General features: G+C 45.9%; 1 protein-coding gene across 1 annotated transcript in view; it reads left to right on the top strand.

Moving 5' to 3' along the window:
* LOC147706591 (cell adhesion molecule CEACAM1-like) overlaps positions 1 to 18226 on the top strand; it is a 261490-nt gene extending 243264 nt beyond the window's left edge. Inside the window, exons 9-10 of the mRNA XM_086933082.1 lie at positions 17665 to 17784; positions 17870 to 18226. Coding sequence (XP_086789208.1) covers positions 17665 to 17784; positions 17870 to 17898 — 149 coding nt within the window. The 3' untranslated portion in view covers positions 17899 to 18226. The remainder of the gene's footprint in view (positions 1 to 17664; positions 17785 to 17869) is intronic.
* Positions 18227 to 20316: the final 2090 nt, after the last annotated feature.

Consider the following 20316-nt stretch of genomic DNA (forward strand, 5'->3'; position numbering starts at 1 on the left):
TACCACAAAAGCTGCCTTTGAATTTAGGATCTTCCCTGAAGATCCCTGGAACGTTTCTGACCTGAAGGCCTTGTGGTATAATGCCTGCCCTTAGGTAGTCTGTAAACATCCGTGCATGTAGTTCTGTTCTAACGTGTTTCTTTTTTGCTTTTTCTAGTTTTTCAATAAGTTGCTGTCTAGGACTTGTAGAGTTACTGGGTAGGTTGGAAAATAAGGAAGGTCCAGTTTTCTTTTGTTGGTTATTCTGCGGTCTCTGGTGTGGGTGCTGGGTGTGGGTCTGAGTTCGGACAGAAACTAGTTGGAGTTCCATGATGCGATGTTCCTGCTGTAGATCATTACTTCTGACTTGTTGACTTTGAGCTTGAGACAGTTGGCTTTCCCCCAGCTAGCTTGTTGTGTTGAGGGTTTTATCCGAAAGGGAGAGTATGAGTTGCATGTCTCTTGCGTAGGAGAGGATATTTATGTTGTGTGCACGGATGACTTTGGGCAGAAGGATTGTGTATGCATTGAAGATGGTGGGGCTAAGTAGATTGTCCATCATTAAGAAGGACAAGCTGTTAGGAAGTAGCATGGTGGAAACAATAAAGGTTTCACAGAACTCACTTCTCAGGCGATGGATAGCACAGATAGACCGATCTTAACAGCTCAAACAGCAGAGATACAACTATAGTTCTTACAGGCTCAGGCCTCAACGTGAAGTACCCCCTGGTATAAAGGAGAAAGCATAATAAGTCTGCCAAATTCAGAATTATTTGCATTCATTTCTTCTTCAAACATCAACTTACCAATGTTTCAAAATATGCGTACTATGCTATCATACACAAGTTTTCTATTTGGATAAATACGCTTAAATATCCCAACAATATAAATGCATTTTTATGAAAAGCAATATTTCAATAGCAATATTAACAATTTTTTTTAAATGCATATTTAATATGTAAATCTCTGTGTGTCCCACATGAATAGATTCTGCCTTGCATTCAAATATCACCATCATACAAACATAGGGGTCTATTATAATGGCGGTGTCGATCCGCCCGCCATTATCCACCGTCGCATGCAATTTACTGCCCCCTGATTATGTTGGTGGGGGGTACCATGGCGGACAGGAAGACTGACGGCCAATTTTCCGCTTGGTCGGTGAGTCGACTGGGCGGAAAAGGTTTGAATATGGTGGCGGTGTCTGTTAGACACCGCCATCCATATTAGTATGCATGCGGGAATTATCCTTTCCGTGGCAGGGAAAGGCATGCAGATTTCACAGTTGGGGGCCTGTTGCGGGCCCCCAGGATGTTGGGAGGGTGTGGGGGGCACATGGGGGTACCTATAGTAGCCCACTGCATTTGCATGCACAACGTGGCAGGCACCGGCGGTGCCTGCCACGTTGTGCATGCAAATGCGCAGTGTGCAGCCACAGCATTGTGGCGGGTGGTGCTGTGTGTACCGCCCACCACAATGATGTGGATGGGAGATACCACTGCCACCGTGGCGGTGGCATCCTAATTGCCAGTGCGGGACCGCCGCACCACTGGCAGCCGGTCCCAGCACCGCAAGGGTGGCGGGCGAGTGTAAGTCCGCCCACCATCCTAATAGGTCCCATAATGTCTATTTCATGGTAAATAGTTTCATCACCTTTATGCCGGGGTAGTCATTCTCCTACCATAGAAGCCCACAGGACGCCAATAGTTTTCACTATTATGTCCCATCATTGCACCAGGAGTAGCATCCCGCAGGGGAGCGCACCATTGTAACACATGCCATAGAAGCCGACAATATGTCAAGAATTATGAAAGTTATTCTATGCCAAGGGATGCACCATTGTGGCATCAAAATACCAGGAGCAGTGGGCACCATTATATCAGGGATGGGCACCACACTATCATGGATGCCCACAATATGCCACAGACTGCCACTTTTATGCAGTATTGTTTATTTATTAATCAAAATCCGTAACATTTTGATTTGATGATGATTTGATTCCTCTATTTATAGAATTAGGGAATGTAACAAATCATGAAAATTTAAAGAGAATGAAAATATCCCTAGCACCGTAAAGGTAAATTTCAATTCTATTGAGGACACGGAGGCGAGGATTATGCTAAGTCTTTCTCTGCTTTATTTTTATTACAAATTTCATAGCAGCTAGAAAAGACACACTTTAAATAAATCTTGCATGAAACATGAGTAAAAAACAGGAATAAAAACATCAACTCCCATGACACCAAGGTAGGTCTCCAACACAATAGTCCTTTCGTAGTGTTCATCAACTGTACATAGTCCATTCTCAGTGTTAGTTCCTCCTCTTTCTTTGCGCAAGTTACGCTAATCAACCAATCACTGGTCCTGTTTTGAATAGTCCATCCCTAGAAGAACAGAGACGGCGTTAGGGCTCAACTGAAAACAATCAGAGTACAAAGATTTCAACATTGCGTACAAACTAAAGCTCATCAATTACATTTCTTAACAGGTATTGCAACTCTTATAGACCATGAATCTGTTACTTATCATCATACGGATGGGTTCACACAAGAAATGTGCACCAGGTGGGATCATCCCCGCCTCCGTGGCCTTAATAGAATTGAAACTTACCTTTACGGTGCTACCGAGAACGGCCCCCACAGGTCCAACAACCATTGGAAATCACATTCTAAGAAAGGCTGAGGACCAATTTTTCTCATTGATGACGAACCCCAACACATGCAGAAGGGACACTGTTTGTTGGAGCTGCTTGGATAAGTTTCTGGGGCACTGTGCTGTGAGAAGAATATCGTCCAGTTACACGATCATGCGGAATTCCTGGCCCTGAGAAATTCCACTGCCGGATGAAGCACCTTGGTGAAACACCATGGTGCTGTGGAAAGACCAAACGGAAGAGTGGCGAATTTGTAAACCATATCCCTCCAGCAAAATTGTAGGATCTACCAATGAGGGGGGGTGAATCGGTACTACCAGATAAGCATCCTTTAAATCCAGTCACTTCATCCAATCGGATCGAAGTAGAACATCCCCAAGGAGATGTGTCCCTTCCATCTTGAAATGGTGATATACCAACCAACCGTTGATCTCCCTGAGGTTGATAACTGGGTGACGTCCTCCATCGGATTTGTCCACTAGAAATATGTATCTTAGGAAACCATCAGAATGCAGAACTGATCGACAGAGGGCTCCTTTGCGCCGGAGCGCAGAAACTTCCTCGTCGATAAACTGTGCATTGCGAGTCATTAAGCAAATGGGACTAGGGTAAGTCTCTTTCCAAGGATGATCGTAGAATTCTATATGAAAACCTTGTACGGTTTGTGAGACCCATGCGTCTGATGTGATAGCTGCCCAAGCGTACCAGAAAGCAGTCAACCGACCCCCAATGCGGACCTGGGCCGCCAGTAAAACAATCACCGTTGGAATTGCTGTTTCCAGCATTGTTCTTGAAGCCTCCGTGGCCTTGGAAGCGCTGGCCCGTTGTGGGGTAGAAGTTGTTATAATTCACGCTGGAATTGTATTGACTGCGACTGGAGCCTTGTCCTTGGGAGGATTCTGCAGGAAGCCACAGCTGACCAAGCAACCTCTGCCCCGGCTAGCCCCTGCCTCAGCCGGCCCCATGGAAAACCGACTGGTTCAAGACCTCTTAATATTGGATTGCGCCTTATCCAAAAAGGTAAAGGTCACCACAAATGTTCCTAATTCTTTTACAAAATAGTCCCGGAAAAGGCCTCCCTGTGCTACTGCGTCCGCCTCTGAAGACGCTAAGTCCCCGAGCCTGGGGTCCAGCTTGATCAACAACGAGCGGCGAAGCTCCATTGACAGGGCGCAGTTTGCGTTGCCCACAAAAATGATGGCACACTGACCTCAGTTAGATAACAACTCAGGTGAGGTAATGAATCCGGAAACCTAAGCCTCCTCCACCATGTCCAAATCTTGGTCATAGGATAAATGGCATTGGGAAGCTTATCCTGGCATGAACGCTAGGATTTGTCTATGCCCTTGCACGGATCCTTCATATATTTAGAAAGAAAGGTAGCCATCTTGGAGTCAGGGCCGGTCCTAGGATATGTGGGGCCCCGGGCAGAATAGGAACATGTGAGGCCCCTAAGCAGAGACCACGCAGAATCGGATCGGGCCGGCTAAAGACAGTTTTTTTTGGTTTTTTTTATAATTAAAATAAACCAAACTGCACACCCTCGACTGGGTTTTGTCAATGGTTGTTAGCTGTTTAAGCTAAATGAGCAACAACAATAAATTACTATCCTTTCACCTTGTTCCGTTGACCAATAAGTAGCTCCTTCACACACATTTGCATAGAATCACAACTGGAATGCAGGACCAATGCTCTTTGTGCTCTGCAGAGAGGCCATATTTTGAATGATCATGTAATCTGAACACCTTTTTGACCCACAGACAGGCATAATGTGAAAGTTGTACTGCCTTCATCCTCAACTCCGAAGTGCTCAACTGTAGCCTGTCATAAACACCTGGAGGCGACAGTACAAAGGGTGCATCATCCAAGAGTAATATGCTGTGAAATGAAATACAGAAACACACATGCTGAAAATAGCTAGCACTCTTGAGGAAAGCAAGATTAATTAAAGCATGTGAAATATAAACCGGAACAAAATCACTGCATTGTTTTACCCTAACATCAGGACCACTGGAATTATGTGGCAGGGTGAGTAAATTATGCAGTATGAAAATGCAAATTATGCGGCATAATCCGGCACATTTTGAAATAGTATTACTTATTTTTTTTGCCATTTTTAAACTTGGTAACACTGTTTGGGAACCGGTTGCACCCTATTAGTACCAATTTAACACCCAAATTTAGCCGTGAGAAATAGGAAGTTGACTTTTCCAGCTTTTCAAAGGGCCTTCCCACATGCGCAAGACGTGTTGCTCCGTTTTTAGTAACTTTTGAACTGTTTGAGATAGAAAGCAATTTTGTTGTTAAAATCTGTAGATTATTCAGCAGATGATGGATTATGTGGCAAATGCGTCAAATGCATAATTGTGCAGAAATTGCTGCACAATCTCATTATTACAGTGGCCCTGCGTAACATGCAGCATCAGACTGGGAAAGAAAATAGGCCCCAGTACCAAAATAAAAGGGGGCCCCCCATTAGTGAGTTAGTTAGCTAGAAAAGTGGCTCATGTTTGCAAACTAGGGCAGTTTTAAACGTGTAAAGCCCTGCTGTATAAGTTTTTTGTAAGGTATGGAAGACTGCATTGATTTTAGTTTTCTGCAGGCAATAAAAGCTTAAATATCATGAAAATCAACAGTAAAAGCTGTCTCACCTGACCATAAAGCAGTTTAACAACTAGCCAACATGCTGACCTGACAGCAGGGCTTTAAGTGGGATCAAAAAACTAGGGGGGTCTTTCACAGGGGCATGGCTAATGTAGTTAAGGGCGTGGCTTAAAAACATGTAAGCTATATAAATCTGTATTTAGCATAGTGCGCTGCCCAACTGGTATTTTGCGGCTTCTGTCATTGCCTCCAGATAAATATTATAACAAGTAAAATTACACCTATAACATGCCAGTACTATTGGCTTTGTCAGTGATTATCAGTTGTATACGATAAATAAGCAGCATCTATGGCTTCCTTGTATACACATCGAAAATGCTCCAGCTCTGACATGTTGAGACTGTGAAAGAACTATAACGAGTGTTGTTGAAGTTGCATTAAAGGCAGCAGAGAGTTGTGCTTCTGCAGAGTTAAGATTTGTGTTTTCACTCTGAGGGTGACGGTAAAAATGGAGAGCGGCCGTCTCATCACCTGCTTTTCTAAACTTTCATTTGTTTTGCAGACACTAGATTAATGTTTTTGCAGGAAAAGTTAAGGCCCCTTTTCAATGTCAATATTAATTTAATACCAGGTCTAAGACTCGAGTAACCCAGCAGACGTTAAACTCGGCTCCATCCACTTTTGCATGCTGATACTGCTCCTCTTGTCTCGTTGCCATACTCACACCTATCTGCTCCACCCCCACACACTTTATTCTGTTTATCTTACCCTGTTATTCACTCCCTGCTCCCTTTCCACTTGTCCTAGGTGAGAGGTTTCCATTGTGATGCGCCCAGCAGGATATTTTGCCTTTCATTCATACAGGGGCAGGGCGTACTTCCCAGGCAAGGGCACTTTAATGAACTTTCTAATCACTGTCATCGACATGCAGATGCAGCCATTAGGCCCACAGAGACAGGACTGCAGGGGAGGGTGATAAAAAAAAAGAAATGTAATCTCTTTGGGGGCCCCCTGAGCCTCGGAACTCTGGAGTCCTTAAAGGCGCGAGGCCCCAAGGCTGCCAGCAGGCGTGGGGGCCCTGGGCAGCTGCCCATGCCTAGCGCCGGCCCTGCTTGGAGTCCAGCTCCGGGGTGGAGGCTACTTTCCCCTCCAGAGTGGGCCTTCGGCACTCAGCTTTATGGCAAGCCCAAACCTCCTTCTCTAGGGGTTTGCAGAGTGGTCTTGCGACAAACTTGGCTCCATTGTTGCCGGGAGCCCAAATAGCGGACTGAGGATGAATAATTTTGTCTGGGTCCAGCATGCCCAAATCCTCCCCTGGAGCCGATGGAGGAAGAACAGCACAGGCACCACGTGCTTGAGGGACGAGACTCATCATCCGAATCCCCTTGGGAGTCCTCATCAGGCTCTGCAGAAGCCGGAAAAAGAGTCCCTTGGGGTCCAGCTACCGGAAGAGGGGCTGGTGAAGTGAGTGTTACTTTGCCAGAAAGGCAGTCTTAAGTCACGCAAACACATCCTTTTCCACCCCTCCGAACACTTCTTTTTAGGAGGGGGGGTGTTATGGCTGGATTTTCTGAGTAGGTGGGATCAGCCCCTAGGGGCCCCTCCAACCCAGCCAGAACGTAATCACATCCCTCCTCAGGACCAACTATCCAGGCACCTGGTACCTACCTGAAGATGGGGAACTCGCAATATACAAGCTCATATTATTAAAAACACCACTAAATCTATAGGGATACTAAGAATACTCACTGATTACTAGGGATATCCATACCCTACACCACACTTATATTCACATCAGTTGGTCTCGCGGCCACCCTGACCCAGACCATTCTACCCTAGGGCAGATATGACACACAATCCGGTGCGTCTACACATGGGCCTGCAGAACCCAATGCTCCCTTTTCCAAACTGTTTGCAATCCTGCAAAACTACACGATAGTTCAACCCCCTATCGCTCTCACTTATTCAAGCCACAATCCTGTGGGTATCGGCACTAGTAATCCTCCCCAGTGTTCTCACTAACGCCGTATATCAACGACGACCACATTCCTATGAACACCTATATATATATATATATATATATTGGGAAGTCTCTTCACTAAGGGTCTGCTACTACAATATTAGGAGTTAGCCAATTAATATTATATGTCTCCTATTCTTGGCATCATAGGTCCACTCACTCCCTATTTATGTGATCACCACTTACCTGATTGGGATTACTCATCCATTCATGCAAACACTAAACACCTAGGAGCGTTGTTTACCCGGATTGAACAAGAATACAAGAGATACACGCCAGTTTGTTACAAACTGGGGGGGTTATTTTATTACAACAATATAAACATTTACACAGATCTGTAACTGACAAAGACTATAGGTAGAACACACCGCTGAAAGAGAAAAGATTAAACATAACAGGAACACTCCGCTGAAAGAGAAAAGATTTAAACATACAATAGCCTAGGGAATAAGGACAAGATTAAGATGCAAGTGTAAAGTAATGTGATGAAAACAATATCACCTGATTAGTGTGAAGTCTTGTTCTAGCTGTCATCTGGGTTCCTCTCTCGTCTGTGCCTTGGCTCATCTCATGCTCTCTCTCTCTCCTGCACTCTTGGGTACACCTCTGCGCTGATCACTCTGCACTGGACTCCTCTCCCCCTCACGAACTGTCTCCACCTTCCAGCTTCAATCTTAATAGTTCCTGCCGCTCTGATCACCGTTCATTCCACTAGCTTATTCACTCTGCCTCTGCGCCAATGTCCAATTAACTCCATCTGCTCCCATAAGTTAGTCCACGATCTCTCCTCCGTCTCTTCTAAAAGGCATTACTTCAGACTCCAGCTATTCACACCTCCTCCTGATGAGCAACTGCTTCTGACTGCTTCCTTCAGTTCCAGCTCACTATTTAACTCAGCTCTTCTCCAGCTTGAACCCTCTCTCTCTGCCAACTCCACTCCACTGCTTTCCACTCCTCCACCTTAACACGACCCTCTGGCTTCTCCACCTTCACTCGACTCTCACTCTGCTCGACTCTCTGCTCGACTCACTGGCTCCGCCTCTGCACTTCACTGATATAGAATGCTGTTTCCTCATGGAAAGTTCCAGCCAGCAGCTTCCTCCCACCAATCCCATGCACCAGGCTCCTTGCGCTAGACGCTCCCACAGTGACCAGTCTGCTTGTTTCGTCTAGAGACCTGAGCCCGGGAACAATTCCTGATTAGATTCAGCCCTGGCCGGTTCTCTCCGGTCCGCTTAGGGCGAACAACAGTTATAACTATAAACTTTGCCTTTGCCCTGAAAAGCCTCTCAGCTTCATCAAGATGGAGTCCCTCTAGCTCTAGGCCTGTAGGCCTGAAAGTGGTGAAATGCTCCTTAGCTCTGTCAGAATACCTACATAAACCATACCAATGTGTCTAATATGTCAAAGCCAATAGGCAATAGACAGGTTAAAGTCAAGAATAAAGGCATATTAAGCAGCTATCCTCTTCTAGGTCTGGAAAAGGGCTTAAAAAGGGCCAACACAGGCTAAGAATACCTATACTAGATGTGAGCAAGATTAATGATCTATATCACTGCTAAATAAAGCCAAAAACTCTGCCATAACAGGGGGTTCCTCCCCTGTTGAGAGTTTAGAAGAAGGTGTAGGGTGGTCCGGACGGGCCTGCGCCAATTTGGTGCTCTGCTGAAAAATCCTGTCAGACAGGCTGTGTTCCATAGGTCCGACCACCTTGTGAACCACCCTGTAGATGGAGGAGTCAACAGCATTGTAGAAATCCTTGTCCCATAGGCGATACCGACGTTAGCGACTGCTTTCAGTCGCTAACAGGTTAGGTACGCCCACTTTGCATGTCATTCGCGATAAATATCGCTGACATGCAAAGCGGGCCCCAAACCACTCGCTATCGCCTAAAAGCTGTCGCTAACATCAGTTAGCGACAGCTTGCTAATAGAGCGATAGAATTATCGACGTTTAGCGGCTGAAAGCGGCCGCTAAACCGGCGATAATTGCCTATCCCTACCCTTGGTAATATGCCCCCAGATTTCTAACAACGATATTTGTGACACAGATATTTTTTGCCAATATTTTGGTACTTACCATAATGTAGATAGGACTTCGATATTGTGGACATCGATATTTCGCCTTCGATATTTTTGACGTCGATATTCTGTCAGTGATTCCTGGTGCCAGGGGTGTCCCTTAAATCCTGGATTTAAGGCGTGTTTAGGGGTGTGAGGGTCAAAAGCCAAAGAGCCTGCGCTAATCTGCCTCTGAGGTGACCACATCCGGCAGGTGTCTGTCATCAAACTACCCAGAACCCACTATTCTTAGGACTTTTCAAGTTGGCACGAGCCATCCTTGACTGTACAGACCAGCTAGCATGCCCTAGAGGTGAGGTTAGCCTTTGGGTGTTGTACGCCTCCTGAATACCTTATTTCCCACCTGCTCACCAACAGGAATGTCTGGGAGCAGATGAGTCCTTTCTCTACACCGCAAGACAAGTCACTTACATATCAGAGTCAGTGTGGTCTTTGAGTCTCACCACTTCTGATGGGTCATTCACTAGCCATCCTGGGGGGGGCGGAGACATGACCTCCTTCCTGCCCAGGCCTTTGCTTCCATGCCCTGGGAGTGATAGCACTACCCAGCAGGAGGGAAGACTTCTGTCTTGGTGGCAACTGGCTCGGAAAGCCTTCCAAACCACACAGAGTCTAAGGCAACTTGGGGGCAACAAGCCAGCTCACTCTTGACACAAGAATAGTGTCAGGAGTGAAAAAAGCAGTGTTTGATACCAAATACAACTAAATTTGGAGGTGCCATCGTGGAGCTGGCTATCTCGATTCAGTCCGTTTGCCAGTTCCTGTTAAGCCATGGCCCGTCGTTCACTTACAGTAAACTTGAATGGCAATGTTACTGTAGAGGTATATAAGTTAGTACATATATGATTTCACCATTAGATAATGCACCCAGCCTCCTGGGATTTAGGAGGTCTACCTTAGAGGTGGCTTACATATTTTAAGGCAGTGGGGACCCTGTCACACGTGTAGCGTGCAGGGTCACTCTCCTGTCGGGAAGCTGCTTGTGCAGGCTGCAATAGCAGCCCTGCAGACTTTCCATTTACTCAGGTCACTCATGGTGGCACACATAGTACTGCAGCCCTGGTGACCCCTTTAATACCCTTGCCCTGAGTACCACTAGTACTATTTACTAGGGACTTACTAGGGACTTATAGGGGGGTTAAAGTATCTTGCCAATTGAGTCTACCAATTCAAATGACCTTTTGAGGGAATGAACACTGTTGCTGAGGCCTGGTTAGCAGTCTTCAATGCACTTTATGATCTAATACCACAGCACCCAGAGCAGAAAGTGTGTGTTGGGGTTTGACCATCCAAAAAGGTCACTTTCCTATACATGTGGACAGGCAGTGCCATTAGTCTGAGCCAAATAGACCCACTGTGTGAGGAGCCAGTGTGGGCACCAAAAGACATATGAACTGTTGATTCAGGCCCATGGAGAAGGTTTACGTGACAACCAATAGGGAGCAAAAATAAAATACGATAGAAATCAAACTTTAAAAACCATAACACACTGTAGTTTTCTTAAGGAGGAAGATCCCTTTGGTTCATTCTTGTTGTAAACAGGACCAACCTCACATTTCTTCACCCTGCTTTGCCCTGTGTCCTCTATAATCATCTTCTTACAATATAGTGTTATTTCTATTGCCTCAGAGTTCAGCACTTTGTTTTACCAAGTTGTGTTTCTATTGATCTTATAAACGCAGAAACCCACCATGGCACCCTTTGACAGACATCGGGAGAAGCTTCTGGACTCAAGTGCAGGCCGGAAGATTATATACAATGGCTAAAACACATGCAGGATAATTTGTCCCCACATAAGTGGGAGGGTGTGGTCTAGTCACTTGTGTAACTAGAGCAGAGTTCCAATCATAGCTTCCTCGTGTTATTTACTGACTGGTGTGCTCCTGGGCAAATTACTTCATCTTTTTCTGGGTTCTGCTGCCTTATTTAACAAAATTCAAACTGATAAACTGATAAAACAGGCTAACCTGGGAGTTCGACATTATGGGGTCGATTCCGATTCGGGAAAGAAAACCGTCCTACGATTCGTATTTGTAGCCATTTCCGTACGATTCGTAAAAAAAATCCGAATTGCGTAGTACGATCCGTTTTCAAAGATTCCGTATGAATGTATACGAAAAGTACGAAAAATAAGCTAAGAACCGTACGACACGGACTCGGCTAGTGAACCGTACGATTTGTAAACATGCCGTACGACCCGCCAAGTACGATCGGGACCCGGAACCTCGAAGGCTAATCGTACGGGAAAACGCTGTCGTGTATAAACAGCGATTTGTACGGAAAACATCGCATATGAGCGAGCCGCACAATCTAATAGAAAACAAACCTCCCCTTCTACCACCGGTGGGAGTACATGGAATTGAAGGAGTCGTGGAGCCTGGTGAGTATACAAACAACTCATGTTACATGGGTGGACTCACAGTATTGATTTGATTTGATTTGATGTGGATTTATATAGCGCGAAATTGCTGCCCGGAGGCGTCCAAGCGCTGAGAATACCAGATCCGACAGAGGGGGGAAGGCACGGGAGAAGGGGGAGGTTAGACTGAATGGAACAGGAAGGTTTTCAGTTGTTTGCGGAACGTCGTAAGGTTAGAGTTGGATCTTAAATGCGGTGGAAGGGTGTTCCAGGCCCTCGCCGCATTGTAGGAAAAAGACCTACCTCCAGCTCTGGATCTCCTTACTCTCGGGGTAACTGCTAAGAAAGACTGATCTGATCTTAGGTTCCTGTTGGGCCTGTAGTGATGGATTAGGTCCTGTGTGATCTTGGGGCCAGAGTTCCAAAAAGACTGGTGGGCTATGCATAAGGCCTTGAACAGCACCCTCTGGCGCACAGGTAGCCAGTGGAGAGAGACCAACCCGGATCTGACTGACTGTCTGCGAGGGATGTCAAGTAGCAGACGTGCAGCACAATTTTGCGCTATCTGCAGCCTCCTCAGAGTGGATTCTGGGGCTCCGAGATAGAGGACGTTATTAAAATCAAGGCGGGATTGAATCAGGCCTTGTATCGCTGCTTGCTTGGCTTCCATAGGAAGAAGGGGGAAGATTTTCTTAAGCATCTTCATGATGCCAAAGCAGGTGGCCGAGAGTTTGGTGGATTGTACATCGAAGGAGAGTGATCTATCCATCCATATTCCCAAACTTTTAATACTGTTTTTGGGGGTAGGTGGAGGACCCATACTGGGTGGCCAAAGGGTGGTCGGGAGGCTGGAGATCGAGTTGCCGAGGACCATAAGCTCGGTCTTGTCTCCGTTCAGTTTCAAGGATGATAAGGACATCCAGGATTTTACCTCTTCTAGACACTCTCTGAGTCCGCTCTGTGCAGGTAAATTGGTCTCCTGTGTAAGGGAGACCACTAGCTGCGTGTCGTCCGCGTAGGAAATTATCTTAATCCCGAACGGACGGACGACGTCAGCCAGTGGCCTCATGTACAGATTGAAGAGAGCCGGGCTCAGAGAGGATCCCTGGGGAACGCCACAGTTCAGGGGAATGCTGGTGGAAACTGAATCACCCTCGAACACCTGGAAAGATCTATCCTCCAGGAAAGACCGAAACCAAGACCAAGCTCTGCCCCTGATCCCAACCTGGGCCATACGGTCCAGCAAGGTGGCATGGCTGACCGTATCGAAGGCCGCGCTGAGATCAAGGAGGATCACTGCCACTGATCCTCCCTGATCCAGGATTTTCCTTGCCTCCTCGGTGACCATGAGGAGGGCGGTCTCGGTCCCATGTTTGGGTCTAAAGCCGGTTTGGGTGGGGTCCAGAAGAAGGTGTGTTTCTAGAAAGTTGGTGAGTTGGAGATTTATGTATTTTTCCAGGACCTTGCTCGCCCAGGGGAGCAGGGATATTGGGCGATAATTGCTCATATCCGTAGGGTCCAGGCTGGGCTTTTTCAGCAGGGCCTTCACCATGGCCTGCTTCCAGACTGTGGGAACTGTGCCCTTAGAGATGGAAGTATTTAACACTTCCCTTAGTATGGGTAGGGTGGTTTGGGCGGCTGTCATTATTATCTCTGGGGGGGCAGGATCGTTGGGGGAGCCGGATTTGACCTTGCGTGCCAAGGACTCCAGAAGGGCAAGTTCCAGTGGAGGAAAGTGACACAGCGTGGGAGATTGAGAATTACACGCTGGCTCAACAGGATGTGGAGGCATAATTGTCGGAGGGGGGTTGGTCCGGGGGAATGCCGAGTAGATGGAACTAATTTTCTGATGGAAAAATTCTGCGACTTTTTTGCAGTGTGAGACGGGCTTGTCCACTGATGGACTGGGGGGGGGTTTAGTGAGTATATTTATGATTTTGAAAATTTCCTTCGGCTTTGATTTGGCAAGGACAATTTTCTCCGAGAAGTAGGCGGCCTGGGCTTCCTTTATCAGGTTTTTGTAGTTACTAATAGCTTCTCGGTAACGGGTTTTATTTGCCACTGAGTAGTCAATTCGCCAGCGTCTTTCGAGTTGCCTACAGCACCGTTTTTTCTCTCTCAGATTCTCCGTGTACCACGGGGCAGTTTTGCGGGGGCGTTTAAGCGTGATTTCCTTTTTCGGGAGAGCGATGTCAAGGGATTGGGAAATCCAGTTAACATAGGCCAAATTGGCTGAATCGGGGTTCTCCGTGATCATGGGACGGGTCTCAATAAGTGCGTTGGTCCAGCTGTCAATTGTTAGATGGGACCAAGTTCTCCTAAGTCTAGTAATGGGGATGTGTTCAAGGGGCTTAGGTATAGTCCAATTGATGGGGATCAGGAAATGATCCGTCCATGGAAGGGGTATGGGGCGGCTGGTAAGGAGATCAATGCAGTTGGTGAAGACAGGGTCGAGCAAATGGCCTTTTACGTGTGTGGGCAAGGTGACCCGTTGTGAGAGTAACAGAGCTGGCATAGGCCACACATATGAGGGGTGGGTGGATAGGACTCCCAGCAGTGCCCAGACATGACAGGGGTGGGTTGATATGACTCCCAGCAGTGCCCAGACATAGGAGGGGGGTGTGGATATGACTCCCAGCAGTGCCCAGACATGACAGGGTTGGGTGGATATGACTCCCCGCAGTGCCCAGACATGACAGGGGTGGGTGGATATGACTCCCAGCAGTGCCCAGACAAAGGAGGGGGTGTGGATATGACTCCCAGCAGTGCCCAGACATAGGAGGGGGGTGTGGATATGACTCCCAGCAGTGCTCAGACATAGGAGGGGGGTGTGGATATGACTCCCATCAGTGCCTAGACATAGGATGGGGCTGTGTAGAATAAATCCCTAGGCAATTTATAAGTTTATAAACGTCATAGATCTCTAAATATATATGCCTTACTAGTCCAAATTATTTAAAAAACCAAATTATTTTAACAAAATGAGTGTAACTGTCAAAACAGCAAAAGAATTACCTGAATTTAAAAACATATATTTATTAAAATATTAAAATACAGTTTGTGGCACAAATTTCTTTTTTTATTCCGTATCTCTTGTACACAATTATACATACATCACAATTCTGCATAAAGTAAAAAAAAAAAATACAATTACATATATAACAACGATGTTCTTTGTGGCAGAGAAAATAAATGTCTTTGACGCTCGTTTCGACGCAAACTGCGTCTTCGTCAGGAACCGTACGATTTGTAAACATGCCGTACGACCCGCCAAGTACGATCGGGACCCGGGACCTCGAAGGCTATTCGTACGGGAAAACGCCGTCGCGTATAAACAGCGATTTGTACGGAAAACATCGCATATGAGGGAGCCGTACAATCTAATAAAAAACAAACCTCCCCTGCTACCACCGGTGGGAGTACATGGAATTGAAGGAGTCGTGGAGCCTGGTGAGTATACAAACAACTCATGTTACATGGGTGGACTCACAGCATAGGCCACACATATGAGGGATGGGTGGATAGGACTCCCAGCAGTGCCCAGACATGACAGGGGTGGGTTGATATGACTCCCAGCAGTGCCCAGACATAGGAGGGGGATGTGGATATGACTCCCAGCAGTGCCCAGACATGACAGGGGTGGGTGGATATGACTCCCTGCAGAGACCAGACATGACAGGGGTGGGTGGATATGACTCCCAGCAGTGCCCAGGCATATGAGGGGGTGTGGATATGACTCCCAGCAGTGCCCAGACATGGCAGGGGTGGGTGGATATGACTCCCCGCAGTGCCCAGACATGACAGGGGTGGGTGGATATGACTCCCAGCAGTGCCCAGACAAAGGAGGGGGTGTGGATATGACTCCCAGCAGTGCCCAGACATAGGAGGGGGGTGTGGATATGACTCCCAGCAGTGCCCAGACATAGGATGGGGCTGTGAAAAATAAATCCCTAGGCAATTTATAAGTTTATAAACGTCATAGATCTCTAAATATATATGCCTTACTAGTCCAAATTATTTTAAAAAACAAATTATTTTAACAAAATGAGTGTAACTGTCAAAACAGCAAACAAATTACCTGAATTTTAAAACATACATTTATTAAAATATTAAAATACAGTTTGTGGCACATTCATTTGTTATTCCGTATCTCTTGTACACAATTGTACATACATCACAATTCAGTCTAAAGTTTAAAAAAAAAATACAATTACATATATAACAACAATGTTCTTTGTGGCAGAGAAAATAAATGTCTTTGACGCTCGTTTAGATGCAAACTGCGTCTTCATCAGGAAAAGCCAGATGATGACTTAATATCTCAGGCAGCGATATGCAGATATAACTTTTCCTTCATGGATATTCCAGCATCTTTATCTGGTGTCCAATGTATGAACTCCCAGATGTCTGTTATATTATTCTTTTATACTTTCAACCAATGGTTTATGTTGATAAGTTCAGTGAAACTGATATCAAGTTCTGTAAATATATTTTCTGTTCCTGGGCGTATTATTCTCCTGTTATACAGCTGATTCAGAAGGGAAGTCTTAAGCGGTGAGTCTACTGGTCGTAGCTCGATAATGTGAATCTCGCTGATAATGGTACCGTCGGCGTCTTCGCGTCCTGACCGGTCGTTTTCAAATTGTTTCAGAGACTACAACCATTAGACTCTCACCGCTTAAGACTTTACAGAACTTGATATCAGTTTCCCGGAAATTTACCGAATGAGGTAGCACTTACTAATTATTAAGTAGAAAATACTCCAGTTGGGTAGACATTTTGTGTAATACTGTGGAGTCTTCTTAGATAAATATGCAGGTGCAGTTCCATTCTGGCCTGATGCTTATTTCACAAAAATGAGACCTCAACAGGAAGCATTTACAAATGGAATCAAAGCAGGTGTCCCAGTTGAAGCTGTAATTCTGTGGAGGACAAAGATCCAACTCCTTGCTTGACGAACGCAAAGCAAGTGTGCTTTCTCTGCAATTCCACTTTGAAAAACCATCTGAAATCCGGGATGGAGGTGAATGCATCGTTAATCTCTAGGAGTGCAATCCGTAATGACTGTGATGATTGGGTTCCTTCTTGTCTTCTCCTGGTGACAGCAGAGTCCATGGTTCCCTAGGACCACTGACTGCCCTTAAAAAATATTTACAGAGCTTGTCAAAAAGGAGAATGGGTCCCCTGGGGAACCCTTCCCATTTGCGACTCCAGTGGTAATTTGCGAGTGTTTTGTGACTGCAATTGTGGTTGGAAAACATTGGTACATAGATTTGCGGTCGCTATTAGGAAGGCAACACCCCTTCCTAATGGCGAGACGCAAAACCTATTTAGTGATTCGCAAATAAATTAATATAAATAAGGCTTTGTACATTGTCCATGAGGTTTTTTCATGCCCAAACGGGACGTACATCTGGCCCTAAGTCTCTATTGGGGTATTGCATGAATCCTGTCCCATTGCATTACGGTCATTGTTGGTTTTCTCAGGGAGAGCTTTTCTTCATTTCATACACTTTTTTGAGTAGCTAAAATGAAACAAAATATGTGCTGGTCGTTGCAAAGAAGAAAAATTAGAGGAACTGTTGAATTGATGAATAACTCCATTGACCAAAATGCACTGCGACACAGGTAAGTGTAGTTTAGAAAGGAGGCTACTATCAATCAATCAATTAATCAACAATGAAATTTTTAAAGCACACTACATACCCGTGAGGGTCTCAAGGCGCTGGGGGGGGTGGAGGGAGGGGGGGGGGTGCTGCTACTGCCAGGTCTTGAGTAGTCTCAGTTCCCCAGACAGTTATTTTCTGATGTAGGTAAACAGCTCTCATTAAAGTCCTTTTTACATGAGTCGTTTCTTAACATCTAGCTCCTGGGGATGTCCTTTTTGGTTTTGGTCTTTCGTGGGTGTGGCTCTAACAGTAGCTGTATTCAGACTTCCCATTCATATTCTCTTGCTTCTCCTTGACAGTGCCACCTGCAACATCTGGAGGGCTGTCGGCCGGGGCGATCGCAGGAATTGTCGTGGGGGTGCTGGCCGTGGTGGTGATCGTTGGAGTCACAGTATACTGCGTTCTAAAGAAAAAGAAAGGTGAGTGAGGGCCAAGGAGGGGCTCCTTCCACTGAGGACCTGTGAGGGAGTTGGAGTGCTGACAGCTTGTTTTCCTTCTTCACAGATAAAAAGCTGGGAACATCCAACAGGTAAGACTTCTTTCTTCTGGAACTCACTGGAATAGAGGCAGTAAGACTGGGCAAATTGTTATATTTGTTTTCTTCTTTTAACAAACTAGGACCACCGGCAATTGAGGATTATTAATATTTATTGAGGGAAATTCGCCCACCGTTTAACCACTAGCAGGCACTACATCCTACAACCCTCACTATGAGCTCAATATAAACTTAAAGGTACAGAAACCAACACATTCCCTTTCACTGTTCAATTAGAATATGACAGTACGAACGTAGGGAATAAGCCGTGCAGATTATCAATGAGTGTAGAGGAAATGGTTGAAGGAGAAACGAACACAAGATTCAAAAATATACACAAGAGTTGAAAAACATAAGAGGAAAACTTTACACAAACCTACACACACACCTGGAGAATAAACACACACTCAATAATCCAGACTTTTGGGTCTCATTTTCTTCCATACACTGGTCTTCATGGAGCCTTTCAATGGGCCTGCCATAACTTCACTTAAATATGGATCTAAACGCTCAACCCACACACACTGTCACCCTAAGACACTGCATCTTGTAACTTTTCTTACATTCCACCGCTTGCTGCCTTCCAGCGCCACACAATTACCCTTCACTCTGATCACCCTCTTCAGATCTGAGCCCTGGGACATTCCCTCCTTTCGCACAGCACTCAAACACATCAGCACAAAGTCTCCTTCTGATTGTCATGGTGTCTTTGTGTGTTCCTATCCTATGTGCGTTCCACCCTCTCAGTCAATTTCAGTCCGTAAACTCCTTTATACTTTGTTCTACTCATTCAAGATGGTGTGAAACAGGTCACAGTACTCTGCCCTTCAAAAGAAATAATGGGGTCTCTTGGTTCATAGAGTGTGGTATCTCTCTGTAACTCCACCAATTTTTTTTATCCTCTGTCTCCAGTCCAATTCACATTGGGCCCGATTCACAGAACTAACTTAAGACAAAATCCTAACTTACTACCATTTTGGTATTCACAGAAGGCACTTACTCATTTCTGTATTCACTATATGTCCAGGTTTAAAGCAAAACTCCACACAGGAATATTTAGTAAAACTATTTTATGATGTCACTGTGAAGACCTCTGTGGAGAGACACCATTGTTCTGCTCAGCCTGTCCACCGCAGATCATAAGAGTTAGTTCTGCCAAGACACCTTTAATAGGGGCCTGGGACTACATTGAGGGGTAGCACATATGGGTACCCCCCATACTCTGGGTGCAGGCATGATTTCAAAACATGTCCCACGATAAATACCCCGGTCCTTGGAAGAAGGCTGTGATCAAACCCCTTTTGAAAAAACCTTCCCTGGACCCTACAGCTGTGGCCAGTTACAGACCCATTGCGTGTCTGCCCTTTCCTGCCAAAATTTGCGAATCTCTGATGAACAAACAACTCTCAGAGTTCGTTGAGGCTCACCAACTCCTCGACGAAACGCAGTTTGGGTTCAGGAAAGGGCATGGAACGGAGACCACCTTATTAAAGGCCTCAGATGAGATCAGGGCTATCATGGACCAGGGAGGGGCGGCTGTCCTGATCCTTCTGGATTTGTCTGCAGCCTTTGACACGGTCGACCATGCTATTCTGGTCGACCGTGTCACAGCCCTGGGGATAAATGGTATGGCCAGGGACCTTATTTCATCTTTCCTGGAAAACCGTACCCAGACAGTGAGGCTGAGAGATTTCTACTCCCCTATCTCTGCACTCCCTTGTGGAGTCCCACAGGGCTCCTCGCTAAGTCCTATGCTATTTAACATCTATGTAGCGGACTTAGCGAGGGTAATAAATGCCCATGGGGTACGGCTCACATCCTACGCAGATGATACCCAGCTGGTTCTGGCAATCCACAGAGATGGCCCTATTGTGGCAGCCAACTTCCAGAGAGCCATGCTCGAGCTCAGCACTTGGATGGCCTCGAACTGTCTGAGGCTTAACTTGGACAAGACCGAGATTATGACCTTCGGCAGGCTCTCTCCTGAATGGTCTTCTATCTGGTGGCCTGAAAAGCTGGGCCCACCACCTGTCCCAGTAGAAAAGGCCAGAAACCTGGGAGTGATTTTTGACAGTAAACTGTCATTTGACCTCCACAAAAACAAGGTTGTTTCTTCAGCATTCTTCATTTTGAAAAAAATTAAGAAACTATTGCCTTACCTTCCTAGCTCAGCTGGGAAGACCCTGGTCTCTACCTTAGTTTTCTCAAAAATAGACTACGGGAACGCTCTCTTTTTAAACACACAGAAGCGTGTCCTAATGAAGTTGCAGTCTATTCAGAATGCGGCTGCAAGGATTCTTCTTAACATTCCTCGTCGCAAGCCCACCACTCCTGCCATTCGTCATCTCCATTGGCTGAGAGTCGAGAGCCGTATTACATTTAAGGCCCTCTGCATTGCCTATAAGGCAGTACATGG

This window comes from Lissotriton vulgaris, chromosome 7 (genome assembly GCF_964263255.1).
Source record: "Lissotriton vulgaris chromosome 7, aLisVul1.2, whole genome shotgun sequence".
Lineage (NCBI taxonomy): Eukaryota > Metazoa > Chordata > Amphibia > Caudata > Salamandridae > Lissotriton > Lissotriton vulgaris.